We start from the raw sequence: 17561 nt of genomic DNA on the forward strand, positions 1-17561 counted from the left end.
GGGGAGGTGGTGGTGTTGGGGGACTTAAAAAATGAAAACTTAAAGCGTGGGGATGAAAAAAAAGAAAAAAGAAATAAGGCTGATTTCAAACACAGAAGGCTGAGGCAGTAGAGGAAGAGGAGAGAGGAGGGAGGGAGGAAAAAAAAAACAGAGGAGGAGTGGGGAGAGAGGAAGATATAAGGGAGGGGGGGGCAGTGTGCACTGTGCAGTTAACTACAGAGAGAGAGAGAGAGAGGGAGGGAGAAGGAGAGAGAGAGAGAGAGAGAGAGAGAGAGAGCAGCCCGCCGGCCCATTGAGGAAAGATGGCTACAGTCACTGCAAACGGAGTGCAGCAGGAGAATGGATTCAGCACCACGAACAGCGCCGGCAGGATGAACGGGCTTACCATCGGCCAGAACACCATCCCAATGAAGGACCACGACGCCATCAAGCTGTTCATCGGCCAGATTCCCAGAAACCTGGAGGAAAAAGACCTGAAACCCCTGTTTGAGGAATTCGGAAAGATATACGAACTCACTGTACTGAAAGACAGGTTTACGGGAATGCATAAAGGTTGGTGGTTATTCTTTTTATATATATATATATATATATATATATATATATTTGGTATGTTTTTCTGTTTTGTTGTTGTTGTTGTTGTTGTTGTTGTTGTTGTTGGCATCTTTACTTTTGTTCTCCTTTAGAATTTTCTCCCACAAAAAAAAAAGAGAGCGAGAGAGAGAGAGAGAGAGAGAGAGAGAGAGAGAGAGAGAGAGAGAGAGAGTGAAGGGGGGGGTGGAGGAGGAGATGGGGGCAAAACAACCAAAATATATTTTTTAAATGTAAAAAAAAAAAAAAAAAAAAGGAAAATGCCCCAGTTCAGTTTTGGGGGCAGACAGCATGGGAAGTGTGTTAATTTACAGATGTTTGGGACAGAGTGGGAGCCCCGTACAGCCTTCACACACACACACACACACACACACACACACACACACATATGTATATATACCTACACGAACACACACATACAGCTTGAGAGGGAGAACACGTGGAAGTGGATGACAAACGCAGGGTTAATTGTTACCGAGTCCCGGCAGTCCACGTGAATACTACAGCTGAAAACGCCTTTGTGTGTGTTTACATTGACTATCATGTGCTGAGCATCCCGGTTTAAGGGGGCGGGACAGGCGAAGCGCTCCGAGGTGCTGTGTTATCTCTCAGCCGCAGAAATTTCTCCACAACTTCAAAAAAATAAAATAAATAAATAAATAAAGAAGAAGAATAACAATAATGAGAATAATAATGATAGACAACTAAATGAACCCCCCCCCCCCCCCCCGTTCTCCGTCCTGTGTATTTGCTGCCTGCTGTAAAGGGCTTTCAGGGGAGCGGAAAATGCGAACCATTATCGGGCAATCAGCGTCGGTGATTAAGGTGGTGCTGGCATGCTGCTTTGACCTTTCGGCGGACTCATATGCAGCGTACTTTTCAGACGTCATTAGCTGGGGAAAATACTATTTACGTGGCAGCTGTATTGTAATGCTGCCGCTCCGTGGGCGGGTTGCAGTCAGGAAGTACAAAGCAGGATAATAGTAGAGGCTGAGAATCCAGCATGCGTCGTCTTCTCGCTTGCTCTGCCTCCTCCTCCTCCTCCTCCTCCTCCTCTTCCTCCTCTTCCTCTCTTCTCTTTCTCTTCTCATTGTTGTCCAAAACGACCGGGAGCAGAATTCACTTTGTAATCAGACAGTCAGGCCCCGGATAATCCGGGATCGATCAGTTCTAATGGTAGTTATATTAATGAATGCCGGTGAGGTTTTGGAAAGTCTGTCAGCTCTGTTACACAAATAAAATAAATAAAAATCCAGTCCAAGTCCCCCCCCCCCAAAAAAAAAAATAAATAAAAAATAAATCAAGCTCACGTTTGGTTAAAAGTCAATTCCTTCATGCAGCTGATCCTTTTAGATTTCTTTTGTTTACAGCTAAAAAAAAAAATAGGGAAGAAATGTAAATATATGGATCAAACATGAAAAGGAAGTGTCTTTGTTCCCATTTGCATTTAGATGTGAGTCTACAAGACTTGAATTGCTCTCCAATTTCTGTTCAGTGTTTCAGTTTATTAATGATTCAAATGTAATGACAAGGTGAGTTATTAATACTAATTGTAATCTTTGTAGAGTTTACGAGAAAATAAGGTCACATTTAAATTATTCTCCAGAATGCCTGGACTGCAGTTCATCATTTCACTATCAACCAAAGCACTGTTCTGTACAGAAAAACAATAATGCAATGCTGCTACTGGTGATGCGGACCTGTGTTAGATATTTTAGATCGAAGATATTAATGACATTTCAAATTTTTTATATAATTTTAACCCCCCCCCCCCACCCACACACACACACACACACTGATGCACACACTGTACACAAGAATCACTGGCACTGAATTCACAAACAGTTCAGGCCCTGTAAAAAAATTATCTATTCACAAGCAGGCAAATTATGTATGATATGTAAGTCAGTAGCTACAGTTCATGATCTTATCGATCAGCTCAGGCAAAGCACTCTTGTGGGAGAACGAGTGTGGGCTCGGTGTTACTTTCTTGTGTGTGCAACCCTGAAGGGTCTCCATGCACCACCTGTTCCTCCAGCCATCAGTTGCTCGCACTCAACATGCCCCTTATTTTTCCAGCCTTCCTCTTTGGAGCCTGATGATCGATTAAAACAATATTTCTGATGTTGGTGTTGTTTACGCCTGTCCTCAACCATCCCTGAATGTCAACGCTGTGGAGAGGATGGTTGCCTCAGGAAGGATAATCCTGTTCCAAAGCCAGACAGGATGCCCGTTCAAATCATCCTCCACCAAGGCCACTCTGATGTATGCAGTATGCCCACTTCATCCCGCATGACATTCAAAGTCACTTTGGGAGCGCAGGCGTGCACTTTTAATAAGATTTCACCAGCGTATTATATGGATGAGTTTTTTCTTATTGGCCACTCACCTAAACCGTGTTCATGCCTCCTGCTGCGTCCATGTGTGATACCTGTAGACCGAAGCTAGGAGGTACCAGAGTAAGAAAATGGGATTAGTGTCGTTCCCAAAACAGAGGGAGGTGTAGTGTATCATTAGCTGTGTCAGTCAAGGAGAGCGGTTTAAAACAACGAGCCGATGGCCACTCTGAAAGCTGAGGAGAGGTTTCGTTGGGGAACTGAATGTAAAATTAATCGCTTACTTAACTGCGACTGGTCTTTAAAATGCATCATGTCCTCAAACTGCATCCTGATGAGAGTCACACTACACTACAGTCTGACAAAAATCTTCTTAACTGAACAAAAATATTACAACAACAACAGAAAAAACTGCTGATCATCAGCAGTTGCTTCTCATTGTAGCCATACTGGTAAATTCTCTTTATCTTGTCAAGGTAAATTATGGCTCTACAATGGACTTTACATTTTTTGTTTATTTCTTCAAAACATTTACCTGCCACAGCATTGACAACACACCTTTGCTGACTAACAATGGATCTAATAACTACTTGTTGATTAAAGAGTTGCGCCTAGAGATGAACCTGCAGAGAATGATCATATTTCAGCTCCTTGTTTTGATTTTCAACTTTGCTGTTTTCACTGTAACGGCTTGTCATGGCACTATTTTTGGAGCTCTTAACTAGCCTCTAATTTGCCTGCAGAGACAGACAGACTGAGTAGCTGCTGAATAAATTGGAACTAAAGAGTCACAGATTTTCCACAGGAAACAGTACGGACAAAACGGAGAGTAACTATTGGACCTAAATTCAGCAGGTGGCCAGAGAGCAATGCTAAATAAATGCTAATGCTAACAATAGTTGGCTAGTCTGCGTTGGTCATATGTTGGCACCGCGTCACAGTCCATCTTTATGTCTACAGCTACAGGCCAGAGGATAGTTTCATGTCAACTTCATTGTTGTACTTCCTGGTTGAATGCTCTTAATCTGCACATCCACATTGTAGCTGTGCGACCGTCACCGTCGATGCAGCTGTATAGCGCTTGGGTCATTTCCTCCACCTCTATACAGTACAAGGTTTTGTGATAGTTGTTTGTCCACAGTGCAACAGTGGTTTAAAAAAATGGTTTCTCTTCCCCATGGCACACAAAAAATGCATTTTATGGCAACGGATGGCAGTTAGATACTGTGTCAAAGCGCTGGGAGGCATCTAATCTTGGAACATTATCACAGATTCAATCCACTTTATATATATATATATATATATATATATATATACATATATATACATATACATATATATATATATATATATATATACAGCAACACAAACCTTTTTTTTTTTCATTGCAGAGTAATGGAAGAGTACAGATGAGGATATTATAAGCCCGGCTCTACAATACCTAAAAATATCAAGTTCATAAAGATTTAGTGCGGTGCCATGAATTTAGTTTGACTACGACTTCCAAATCCTTCTTTGTGCTTAGTTTGTGGCTGAGAAAGATTTGATTTGTTGCAGATAGATGATGCACATGGCTGTTGGCACCGGTTAGTAAACCATACCTAATGGATGATTTGCGGCACTACCTTTTTTTCACAGCCCGAGTCCTGTGACACAGAATTGCACCATAATTATGGATTTAAGGGCAGATCAAAATATGTCATGTTTGCTCATGACTAATTCATGAGGATTGTGCTGCATCAATTTGAGCAGATGTTTTGTGCTTTGTGAATTCTTACTTTGGGCATTTAGGGCTATCTCCGGGGACTTGACTGAATATCTGGGGAATTTGGCATGTTATGTTTTTGTTTTGTTTTTTCTTTCCCCCTCTGTAGGTTTCAGTGTGTGAGTGCAGCTGGATGTTCATGTCTACTCGGAGAATATGTTTTGTTTTTTTTTTTTGTTTTTTTTTTGGCGCCTTCATTTTAACTGATGATTACGTCCCACGTCGTAGTTGTTAGACACTGTTACCTTTAATGTCGGTTTGATAGTTTGTGTGTCGTCAGGGAGCCTTACACGGCGCGTGGGATGACTTGACACTATTGGAGGAATACGGTGCTCGTCAGTGTGTGGTGCAGCCAGGTCGTGCTGTTTAACATCCATCATTTCGCTGAGCACTACATTATCATAATACTTAGTGTCAGTGCCAGAACGCAGGCATTGTTCAGACATGCTGAATGTTGGTGGGGGGCAAATCTTTTGCTTGAGTAGCGTTATCTATCAATCCGTCTCTGATGCTGAGAAGAGGGAATCTGGGCTGCACCACACAGCCAGGAGGAAAAGATACAAAGAGTTATTAAATATCCTCATCCATTCTGCTCTCCTCGGTAGGTCCAAGCAGTGTAATTGGCTATAAATAGCCCACCAAATTGACATAAAAACCCTCATAGGCATTGGAATGTCAAATGTAAACCTCAGTGGGGCACTAATATTTAATTGCAACTGACTCATTGAATGTACAACAAATCTCTTAAAGTGTTTTTACAACTTGTGGACAGTTTTTTATTTTTTATGAAATCCATTTCAGCTGGATCATAGTGATCACCACTGAGCCACCTACATACCTGTTTTTGGGTTTTATCTACAGTATGAGAGTTGCGGCTGAGGCGTCGGGTGGTGATTGACGGTAGGTGCGAGCTGAGTGACAGCTGTAGTTTAAGTCTACAGATGACCTCTTTGATCATTGTGCGTGAACCAGACAGCTAACCGCTCTGAGCAGGCCGCTCCGAGCGCAGACGGACAGAGCGGGCAAGAGGGATGGAACCATGTTCTACAGGTGAGAGCGTGGTTAATGCAGATACACGAAGCGGTGGATGAATCCTCGCATCGTGTTTGTCTCAGTACCCATGAGGGGTCAGGCTGTCACATTCGGCAGCATCCAGTTGTTTTACATAATTCTTCTGCGCCTACATCTTTTTCGGAAATTAATTTGCATTCTTTTCCTACTTTAATGAACATTCTTGGATCAGACATGTGTGAGGAGACTGAAGGAGAGCAAATTGCTCGTGATTCATGAATTCGCTCCTAATGAATTGAAATTTTATACAAATTTGTTCTGGAGTTATTTCAATTACAGGTACCTGATGCCTTAAAAAAAGCACAATTTACTCTTAATGCCTGGATGGATGCAATTGTGAGCACATACTAATTTCCATTTTAAAACAAATTGTTAGAAGAAGCGTTACAGGGGGAAAAGTTCTTTAAGTAATTACTCAAAACGTGTTTCGCAAACAAAACAACACATCTCCTGCTTTCTCTTTGTGCCAGTTTGCAGGGTTCACTTTTTCATTTGCCTTAAATATAATTTGCTGAACTTTTGTCCCTCGCTGAAATTACAGTGTGGTAAACTGTGTTTGATTGCCAAAGCATTATTTTCACCCCACTTAACCAGCTCATCACAGGAAGCCACCAGTCTCTCTATTGAACCCCCACCGCCCCTTAATTTCACAACCTTCTTCATGTTCACATCCCCTTAGTCATCTTTCCATTTAATCTGCTTTATTTCCTCTGGTCTTGAGAATACTTGGTTAATTCAAATTTTAATTCACAGAGGTGGAATTGAAATGTTATCAGAATTATTTGCAGAGAATCAGGACAGTTTAAGGATCAGTACAAAAGTACTGCAGCATTTAATTAATTTTTTTTTTTTTAATTCCTGTTAAATCTTTTTAGTTGCTTTAGTTTACTTTAAACAAACATCTCCTTTTGTTGTCAAAGTTACATTGTTTGTTGCAATGTTTGAAATCAGTTTGATGGGGCAGAACTTGTAAGAATGAATGCATTCCGATTAGCCAAATTTAAATTTGAAGGCGATTGAAGCTCTAACCTGCTATCAGCTTCGGCCACGTTACCTTAAAGCCAAACTGATCTGCTCTAATTTATAAACTGTTGGGTTCCTTATGCATTATACTTCATATGTATTTTTAAAAATTTTTCTTGTGCTTTTTTTTATGTAAAATAATAACCTTAAAAATACCTGGTGATTGTAGTTGTAAAATAAATTTAATTGAGTATTAAGCAGCTTAAAAGGAAGAAATATCGTGTGTGCAAACTGTACTTAAATAGATTAGTTAAAAATGCCAAATCTTCATTTCCTTTACTAGAACTAAACATGAGTGAGAAAACAAAGTGACAAAAAAGAAAGAAAGAAAGAGAGAAAGGTCATGAAATGGAAACCTACATACTTTAAGATATTAGAAAGCTATCTCAATCCAAACTTGGATTTTTTTAGCATACTGTGTTTGAACAATATTTTGAACAGCCCGTAGCAGCTTCCATGTAAAGACAACAGTCAAATGAAACTTCACTGGTAAACTTAGTCTCGAAAAAAAAAAAAAAAAGCCACCGCCACTGTTGTGTCAGCGCTGCACTTATCTGCAGTAATTACATTTTTAAGCTCATCCTGCAGAAAATCAAGGGAAGAAATATTGCGAGGGGAGGCACACTAAACACCTGTAAAGCATGTATATGAAAGGTGAGGGTCAGTCTTAGAAGAGTGTCAGCAACAGCCTATGATTCCCATAAGCCTTTGCTAGGACACACCTCGGGGGAAATTCATGTCCCACAATTTTGTAATGTCACAAAGGATGAAGAGTGTTTCCCCAGGCTCCCCAAACTTTTCTGCTTTGCTGTGTGGCATGCTGCTTCATCAGTGTCGTTTAGGTGATTTTTCCTCTTGAGTAACTGCTTAGTTGTGGAGGAGGGTGAAGGTTGTCGTGAAAGGGAGCTCTCTTGGCCAGGCGCCAGAGTGTGTTGCTGGGTTTCGGGGGCATTGGGTGCTATGTGCTGCGTGCAGGGTATCATCTGCGTGTGTGTGTGTGTGTGTGTGTGTGTCTGACTCTCTCCTCCCATGAGAATCCTTGGCAGCAGGTGTGACATGTAGTAATGGGAAATTATGCTGCATAGTGCAAAACCTTTTCTGAACGGGGTCACCCGCTGTCAACACCGCCAAGCACGTACCAAATGAGCAACCACTCACTCTTTAATGAAAGCTGTCACATTTTTGTTAGGGCCTTATTTACTGACGCATATTCATGCTGTTATTTTCTGAATTTCCCCCAACTTAAAGAAAAGTCTCCAGAGATGTGTCAGAGCTCATCACCAGAGTTTTTTAATCATTTGGCAGCTAAAATGTTATGCATACTTTGACTTTTTCCCCCTTGTGCTTTGTTCAATAACTATGAAAGAGATCGTTCATCAGAAATAAGTATGCATAGTCTGGAGTTATTGAAAAAAAAAAATCATCTCAGGTGACTAAGCATTTTCAGGTACTCAGCTTTAATCATATTAGATAGGAATTAAAAATTATAGAATTAGACAATCACAACTTCTGTAAATAACGATCATACAAACAAAGCAGAAAGCATCCTGTTCTCATATACGCTGAAAATATGCATGAATTCAGCAAATCTAATCTGAGGCCGTCGTTGTACGCCGAAGAAAAAAGTGCAACATCTAACCAGCAGGTTATTTTCTTGGAGGGTATAGAGCCATTGACTTGAGGAAGCCATGCTCCAAAGTATGCCAGAGTCAGCAGAGTATCCGAATTGTAAAATGATACATGTTTTTGGCAATAGCTTGCAAAGCTCCACTACATCTTGCATCATGTATCGGTTGGGATTCCTTCAGCGAAATCACAAATCGCTGGTCCCATTTAGAAGATTACAACATGGCTTTCGCAGGTTGGCTGTCGATTGGAAGTCGTTTGACATAGTCGGTGGCCTAATCTCTAAACAAACATGGGAAGAGAGGTGCCAGGCTTGGCCCCGCACCTTTACAGTGCAACTTATCAGAGTTTCACAGCAGAAAATCACATCCAAGTTCACTTCAGTCTGAATGGGTTTACATAGGAAATGTGATGGGAGGAAACATATCGGCCTCCTCTTTGACTTTTACAATCTAGAATGCATAATAAATGCTCATAATGACATAAAAAGGCTTTTTTGCTCATACAGCCAATCTATTCTTTTAAATCCAACCTTGAATTGACTAGAAAGTTTTTTTTTTTTTTCCTCTCCCTTATGTACGTTATTAATTTGGAGTGTAGTTGTGTTGGCATTGTTGGGGTAGAATAAACCAATGTCGCTCATGTCTCCCTGCAGGATGTGCCTTTCTAACATACTGTGCCAGAGAGTCAGCACTGAAGGCCCAGAGCGCCCTCCATGAACAGAAGACTCTGCCAGGGGTAAGTGCCCCCGATCTGCCCTCTGTCCCAGGCCAACGCCCCCCAGGGCAACCGGCCTCGAACTGGACGCTGCATTAACATGAGCACCATACCACACACACACACACACACACACACACACACACGCACATACTGCGGGACGCTGGGACGAGGTTTACATTGAAACACAAACACAGACACGCACAGAGATGCAAACAGATGGAAAGAGCCAAAACTCAGCCTCTCTCTCTCTCTCTCTCTCTCTCTCTCTCTCTCTCAGCCACATTTTCTCAGTCTCTGTAACACACCACTTTCTCACTCACTCACCTACACGCACGTGCAGACATACTAAAATAGTGTGAGTGGCCTATCTCACCTTGCAGTGTCTTATTACGCTAATCACCCCGGCTGAGATATTTGATAAGCGCTCCTTCATAACAGCCCGTGCCGTCCTTCCCCTGTCCTCTCGCAATATGGCTGCCGCAGACACTAATTGCCTTGAGGAATCCCACTCTCATTATCACATATAATCAAACAGTAAGTATAAACAATCATTTTTACCATGTATATCACCATCTGGTGTTTTTGTTTTAATTCTCTTCCCTGTTTTTTTTTTTTTCTTTTTGCTGTTGTTGTTGTTGTTGATGTTTTTGTTTTTTTAAATTTCCCCAACCATCTTCTATTACTTGCCTTAGCGGGCAGGTAACTTTTTCAATTAAAATAATGGCCTCTTCAAACGACACAGGTAAAACATACCTAGCAGTGGGCTCCTAAGCCCACCCAGGAGGACGCCCTCAATCTGGGATGAGCGTGAGCTTCTGGTATCTATCTGTGCTTGATGTGTGTGAGGGGGATTTGACTCTCACATCAGGGGAATTATCGAGGTGTGATTGAATTATGCCCGTGGGTCCCTAAGAAGGTAGAAACTGCTGCCGTGCCCAGGCTCCTCATTTGCCCCCTTTCAACCCCCCCCCCCCCCCCCCCACACACACACACACACACTTTCTTTTCACCACATACCATGACACCCTCCTAGGCTGGGGCTTTAATTAGAGCCTTGGGATATCCATCTAAATCTCCAGGGAGGGAAAGTAGTAGAGCAACACATAAGGAGATAGGAGGAAAGATATGGGTTCATCCTCTCTGGGATGAAAGTAGGGAATTATGGGGAAAAAAATGGGGGGGGGGGCAGAGATGGTTGATGGAGAGGGGAGCTTTATATTGTTCTTTACTGTTGTGTTAATCAGATGTTTGTGCTTCCCTGTACACCTGAGGTACTTCTCTGAGTGGTAGCTTCACTAATACGCTGCGGTGAAAGAGTCCCTGGGAGACCGGGCTCCCCGGCTTGTTACCGCCCCCGACAGCTTCATAACGAGATGATTGTCATGATGGTTCTGGATAGGTGTTCCTGTCTTTATTGCCCTCATAGAGGGACATTCTTGTTTATCTTCTATCTAGAAGGAGGTTAATGGCATGTTCTGTGTGGTTTGGGCAAACATTTTCACCATACAGCTCACAGCAAGAGGTCAGTCCTGCAATGTTAGGGGTGAGCTCAGCCCGCATACAGAAGGCTAATAAAGATGTCCTGTCTGTCTGAGAGAGAGAGACAGAGACAGGCACAGACTTGGAGAGGTGACACTTTTGGACAAGTCTCATTGTCACTGTCATGGCCTGATGGTTTGAGATGTTTTTTCATATAATGCAGCCATTTCAGTAGCTTCTCCGCACAGCGTTGCAGTCTGGTTGTGGCTGTCTGACTGTCAGGCAACCTAAATGCAAATTTTGTTCAGATGAGACATCTGGCATTTTTAAAAAATACATCAGTATCTTTCTTTATGTATGAAACTAAATTTTAAATGAAAATGAAATTCGGGTTGCACAAAATAATACAAACATTGTCCAAAACAATGAATCTGATGTAGGTAAATCACATTTGCAGAAGCAGCTGCACAGTCATGTCATATGAGGTTAAATGCAAATTAGAGCATGTGTTGGCTTTAAAGGAACTCTGGCAGTGAGCAGCCTAGTTCATCATGTTTATGTTTTGCCCATGTGGGGTGAGGTTACATTTAGAGGAAGCAGAACTGTGCCTTCAACCCAGATTATCAAAGGACGTTGCCGTATCGGTATCCTCCTTCAGACCTAAAAGTCACGGAGAGGGGCTGTTAAAGTCTCACATCAGAGGATGATGGATTTCACTTATTCAACTCCTGGGCTCGATCCAGAATATCCATACATCTGTTGCATACACTGCTTATCACAGGTCTAGAGCCAATCACAGCTGACATTAGGTGAGGTACGACCCAATGATGGTGAAAATGGAGCCACCCTTTAAGCCACATCTTGACACGGCCGACAATCATCCACTCACACCCTCATTCACACCTACAGGCAATTTACAGTCACCAATTAACCTGCGTGTCTTTGGATTGTGGCGGGGAACCAAGAGTACTGAGAGGAGACTCATGTATTGACGGAAAGGTTTATCTGCGTAGCACATTATCATAGGCAGAGGTCATTCAATGTGGCTGCCAGAAATAAAAGAAGAATAAAAACAGAGGTAGAAAGCATCCGAAGAGAACGCCATTAATAACATGGAAGGAGGAAGATTAAAAGCGAAATTAGAATAATATATTGAAAGAAAAGATATCAGGCCCCCGCTGGCTGTCAGGTTCAAATCCAGAACCTGCTTCGACTGTGCAACTGTGCCACCGTGATACTGACTTTAACCTGCAGTCTGCAGTGCTCAGCTGGTATATGAAAACGCTGGGATGGCTGGGAAAGAGAAGCGTGTGCGTTTGAGTTTGATGAACTGTTGTCCGGGCGACCGATCGGCTTTGGTCGGCAACAGACAAAGCCGGAGCATTGTGAGTTCAGCCTGTCGTAAACTCCCTCTGGCATCAGTCAAAAGGAAAGTAGCCGCCACTGGGCTGAAGGCAGAGGTGATAAGAGCCGATCTATTCTCGCCCCCGTTTTTTCATTTTTGTTGTTTATCTGCTACACTAAGGAACTCAAGTACAACAGGGTGTCGTATGCATCATGCAGGACACTGTGTAGTACACACCGGCAAAGTTTACAGCCATCTATGTCACACTGGCACACACTAAATGATGGCGTCAAGCAAAGACAGCAGACTTGGTGGAATTTCTCCACAAGTGCAGCATTGTGACAACAGGAGACTTGAGACTCAGAGGTAACAATGCATGCATTGTTCGCTCGTGAACAGCAACTCACCGATACGATATGTTACTAACTGCGGTTGTTTACATGGCGTTGGAGGTCACAGACATCCCGAAACTAATACGATGAGAGTCATAGCTTCATGTTTCCCCAACATCACAGAGATAACCTCAGTTTAGCTGTTGCATCTCTTTCCTTTATAAACATGTGACATACTCATTGAGTTAGATGGATGCAAGTGGATTCGTATGCAAAAAATAAATAACCAAGCAACATTAACTTTAATCATTGAATTCACTGATTATGTCTTAAAAGATTTGGAGTTCAAATTTCTCAAAAAATGATAAGTTCACTCGGTAGAATGCATGAATTTGAATCCATATCATCACAGCCAGAGGAATAAGTATCTCGGTCAGAGTGCTCTACTTCTACTGTGTCCTTCATAATACTTTCATTGTTACAAAATGTATCTGTCTCCTTTTTTCCTGCTCGGCGCAGATACTCTCATATTATCACGCTGTGTGCATTTCACAAAACGAAGAAACTCCAGGCTTAGCGGCGGGATGGAGAGGAGGCAGAGACACGTGTGTGCGTGCGCGTGCGTGTGCGGTCTCAGCAGGAAGTTCGACACTTACATCATCTCCAGATTGGCTCTGAGACTTATATTTTCCACACTTCACATTCGTTCATTTGCTAAATCTTGTACTGAGTGTACCGCATTTGAATTGCCACCAGGGAATCTGGCGCTGTCTGTTGTGGCTGAAGCGAGCTTTGTTTACATTGTTTGATTAATTGCATGTAAAGAGCATAATGAGCGCTTGATGTCCTGTGCATCACATCCTGCTGCTACAGTTTGTACAGTAAATGTAATCAGAGATTCAGCCTCTTGCCCTTGGTGAGCTCGTAGCGCTGTTGTGTTTACGTGCTCATACAGCATATTTCATTTGCATAAAGCTGAAGGAGTTACAGAGTCATCTCAAAGAGTTTAAATATTCATCAGTCCACAGTCAGACAAAATGTCTTTAAATGGAGATGATTTATTTCTGTGACTAGTCTTCCTTGGAGTGGGTGTCCAACTAAGATGACTCCAAGAGGCTTAAAATAATCTTTGGAGCCGGTTCTCTGTTAGTGATCCTACCAAACACACATCTTGGTGAAAGCTGCTCTCCAGCTTTTGCCAAAGAGGAGATTGACACAAAACTATCGAGAAAATGATCGGAGGACGGGCGAAACTAGGACTGATTTGTTTCAGACAATCATGCATCACTCTGCACATAAAAAGGAAATGTGTACCAACATGAAATCGTCATCCCAAAGGTGAAGCACGGTGCAGAAAGTGTCATGGCATGCGACTGCTTTGCCGCCTCCGGGCCTTGACAGCTCAATATTATTGAGTGAAAAATTAATTCCCAAGTTTATCCAGGTTCCTTCCAGCATAATGTCAGGTCATCTGCCCAGGCGATGCCGACAGAATCACTTCAGACACGGACAATCCACCTTTTGCAGCCTATCTTTTCGACATCAGGGCCATTTGTGTTGACGTTGTAAGTTGTGATTACGAAGTTCTGATACACTTCATGGCTGCTAATATATTTTCTTTTTGTTAATGCCATGCTGCAATAAAGGCAGGGGAAAAAAAAAGTATAAATAATATTTGCAATTGCAGCCCCAAAGTGTTATTTACAACTGTTTGCCTAATAGCCTCCCAACATGCTTTTATTGGAGCCACGAATCTTCAAATGAATCCTGGTCTCTTCTTTCAGGGCCGTGCCGCTTTCTCTTCTCAGGCCAATTAGCTCTTGGTGTTTGCATGTAACAAGCATGCTAATTGGGTGCTACTGAAGCCCCAAAAGCCAATTAAAATTTTCTTGGAAAAAAGATCCAGCTTCTCTTTGTCTCTCACTCACTCGTGCTGCCTTTTTCCTCCACCCACCCTCTCCCTGATGCCTTCTCTAATCATATCGACACCAATTTAATTCCCTCATTCTCCTTTTCCACACTTTTTCTCTGGAATGTCCTGAGTGTGCCCTGGCACCACAACCTTACACGTGTCATTTACGCAGAGGTCTCTGCGAAGGGATCCACATTTCTTGGTTTGTGAGTGAGAGCGCCTGACCCCTGTATTGATAAAGGGGCAGCCAAGCACAACAATGAAATAGATAGGAGGGAAAAAGTTTCCAGCTCCTACTTTCTGAAGTGTTTCTCATCAAATTTAAAATGGTGAGCTTGGAGGTATTGGCTTGGCCTGAAGTGAGTAGCCAAATGTTTGGTTTCTCTCTCCCATTTTCTTTCTTTTTCTGCTGTGCACAAAAAGCGCAGAAAATTGACTTCAGCTTGTGTCGCACAAAAATGGGTCAGGGGGACAATGTGCGATACCAGTATTGTGTGTCACTAAGCACACTGGCATGGAAGAATGAGTGTGTGTTCTCAACACTTTCTCTCCACATCGCACCACAGATGCGGCCATCATAGACCTGCCATATGTCTTCCTCCGTGGCTCAGAGCACACTGAGAATAAGCAACCAGCAGTTTTCCGCCCCTTCTCATGTTTATTCTCCTAAAAAAACACACACACACACGCACACACACATTAAAGAAGCAGTGAGTACGAATGTATCCCCAACAAACATTTAATTTGGGGAAATGTTCTAAAACCGTTTGTCGCTTTATTTTGCTTTTTATTAAACTAGATTTTTGTTCACTGAAGAGCGACTTCTCTTCAGTGGCTCCTCAGGGGAACCTGTGAGGCAGTAAAAGATGTGAGTGCGTGTGCATACAAATAAATAACAAAAAAAGCACACACGTTCAAATATACACACTGATATGTAGTATTTGCACTAACATTTTGCTTTATCATCAATCACCTTAAAAGAATGCATTCATTGATATATCAGGTATGGGCTATGTGGGTGTGCGATATCAGGTATCACACACACACACACAGGCAACAGACATACTAAGCTCCACTCCAGAAGGTCCACTCCTGGACTGACACGCTGCAGGTTAAACTAATTACTCAGGCTACACAGAGCCTTTACCCATTCTTTTAAGGGACAAATTGTGCTCTGTTGCTGATCAATTTGTCCTCTGTGCCAGATTTGTCAACCTCCAGTGCCCCTGAGCAGTTGCCATTATGAAGTAGAAAAAAAAAAAAAAAAAAAAAAAAAAAAAAAATCAACAAAAAAAACGGCCCGGGCACTGGACGTGAGACCTCTGTTAAGGCTCCCCCTGCTCTCCTCATCATCAATTACGTCTATATCATTTTCTTTCTGCTGCCCGCTTTAGGAAAGAAATTAAAAAGGGCCATTGTTTTTCTTATCCCCCTGGGATGAAAGCATTTACTACGCTGCTGCACCGTGCACGGCCATTCTGCCGATTAGGGAGTGAATGGAATCACAATCGAGGGATGCACTCGGCATTGTGTCCTATTATGTGGCTGGTGGCCCTGAATATTGTGCAAAAATTAATTTCGTTCCATCTGATGGGATTTTCAACCTTGGAGAGTGCGAAATGTTAATCCTGGCAGGCGGGTGGATGCTGTGGAATGCCTGGCTTTTTCACTGCCGAATGTGGACAGGGCACAGAGATAGTTGATTGTGAGGCAGCCTTTAACCAGCCCATAAAGATGGCAGGGCAGAGGTGCTGGACAGATGAGCAGGAGAGATAGCACTTTTCAAAGGCCGCAGGGCAGCAGAGTTTTGGTGTCCAGAGGACGGCAACAAACAGGGCCATTTGTCCTTTAGATCTTGAACATATACTGCAATACAGTAAAACAAGCTGAGGGCTGGGTTGTTCAGGTGAAAAATCACAGCCTCGAAATTTATTGAAAGATCGATCTATGGACAGAGTTGCCATCACAAAAGCGCAACCGAGTTGCGATTTTCTCCTTCAAAATGTATAAAAATTCATTTATTTCCTTCTAAATTCAGGAGAAACTGGTATCCATGAAATTACCAGCTTCCTCCCATGGGTGACAGGTTTTTAGTCTGGGTGAACAAAAGGATTAAAAACAAGCAGCTGAATCTGTAGAATCACTGACAATGTTAAAAAAAAAAAAAAAAAATGATGACAAAACAAGACAGATAGGAGAAGACAGATACCGACGAGCCTTGATTGTGAAAACGAGAAAACCTTTTCGATCAACAAATTGCCTCGACGTTGACTGCCGTCCTTCTAAAATATTGAAAGATGCTGCAGGTAATGATCTTTGAAAGAGGAGCATCGGCCTCAGTGGCTGGCTTTTGTTTTAATATGTGTTGAAAGCTCGCAAGCTTAGCAGTTCCTTCACACCCTTCCCCCGTGTCGACACATTCACTATCTTCCGCTCGCTGACAGGTGGAGTCGGACTCCGCCGTGCATGCTCTCCTGCGCTAATTTATCCACTTCTTTAGCTGTAATGAGGCAGAACTGGTAAATGTGGGGACAGCATTGTTAACATTGCTGCTTCACTGGGGAAGAGGAGAAGGCTGACAAATAGTGGCGAAGGATGGAAATTAGGCCCGGGTACTGTCATACCTCCAAGAATGATGATTTTAGTCTTTTACTTGGGCTTGATCGCTGTCTTTTAGACTGCACGCTGGAATATGACATTTCCTAAACCAATTAAACATCAAAGTTTCCTTTGCATCAGGATCAGGCTGTTTGGCAAAAACGGTTGGAAAGAAAGCTGCAAAAACAAACCAAAAATGAATATTTGAAGCTGGATTATAATCAAAATCATCAAAATGCTGCGGATTAGGGTAATTAACTTCCATCCCGTTCGGTTTCAGAAGATAAATGTACTTTAAAGTGGTTCTCAAACGGTGACTCCATCGAGTTTTAGAAAAATGTGAAACAGGTGTTGACACCTTGCAATGAGTTGATGGTAACAGAAAAAAAAATGGTGCCTTTTACTCGCAGCAGCATTGCAAACAGAAATGTTTCGACTTCGCTTTCTTCTTCTTTTCTTTTCCTCGGCCACCTTCTCTCTCTCTCTGCTCTTCTGTCAGCTATGTTAGTGGCCTTTTGTTGCCAACTCACAATTCATTCAGGCAATCACAGAAGACATCCAGGCAAATCTGCACACATTCGTTCAAAGACAAAACACGTGGGGGTGAAGAAAACATGATGCCGCCGAGTTCGGCAAATCACTCTCACAGCCCGAGTCCGCAAGCGCCACCCTTAATCACGCATGGAGAAGTGTAAACTGGAGCTGATTTGAAAAAGGACCTCCACGTGTTGTGACATGCACACACAGACATAGACACACACACACT

The 17561-nt window shown here is 42.5% G+C and overlaps 1 protein-coding gene across 19 annotated transcripts in view; it reads left to right on the top strand.

Annotated features, from left to right (window-relative positions):
- The first annotated feature begins 347 nt into the window (after positions 1 to 347).
- celf6 (CUGBP Elav-like family member 6) overlaps positions 348 to 17561 on the top strand; it is a 119785-nt gene continuing 102571 nt past the window's right edge. For 13 of the 19 annotated variants that reach the window (XM_029499046.1, XM_029499053.1, XM_029499042.1 and 10 more), the window contains exons 1-2: positions 402 to 552; positions 9065 to 9147. In XM_029499046.1, the coding sequence (XP_029354906.1) occupies positions 408 to 552; positions 9065 to 9147 (228 nt within the window). In that variant the 5' untranslated portion in view covers positions 402 to 407. Of the gene's footprint in view, positions 553 to 9064; positions 9148 to 17561 lie in introns of all 19 variants that reach the window. The other 6 variants (XM_029499036.1, XM_029499038.1, XM_029499039.1 and 3 more) reach the window with 2 other exon arrangements.

Source organism: Echeneis naucrates, chromosome 3 (genome assembly GCF_900963305.1).
Source record: "Echeneis naucrates chromosome 3, fEcheNa1.1, whole genome shotgun sequence".
Lineage (NCBI taxonomy): Eukaryota > Metazoa > Chordata > Actinopteri > Carangiformes > Echeneidae > Echeneis > Echeneis naucrates.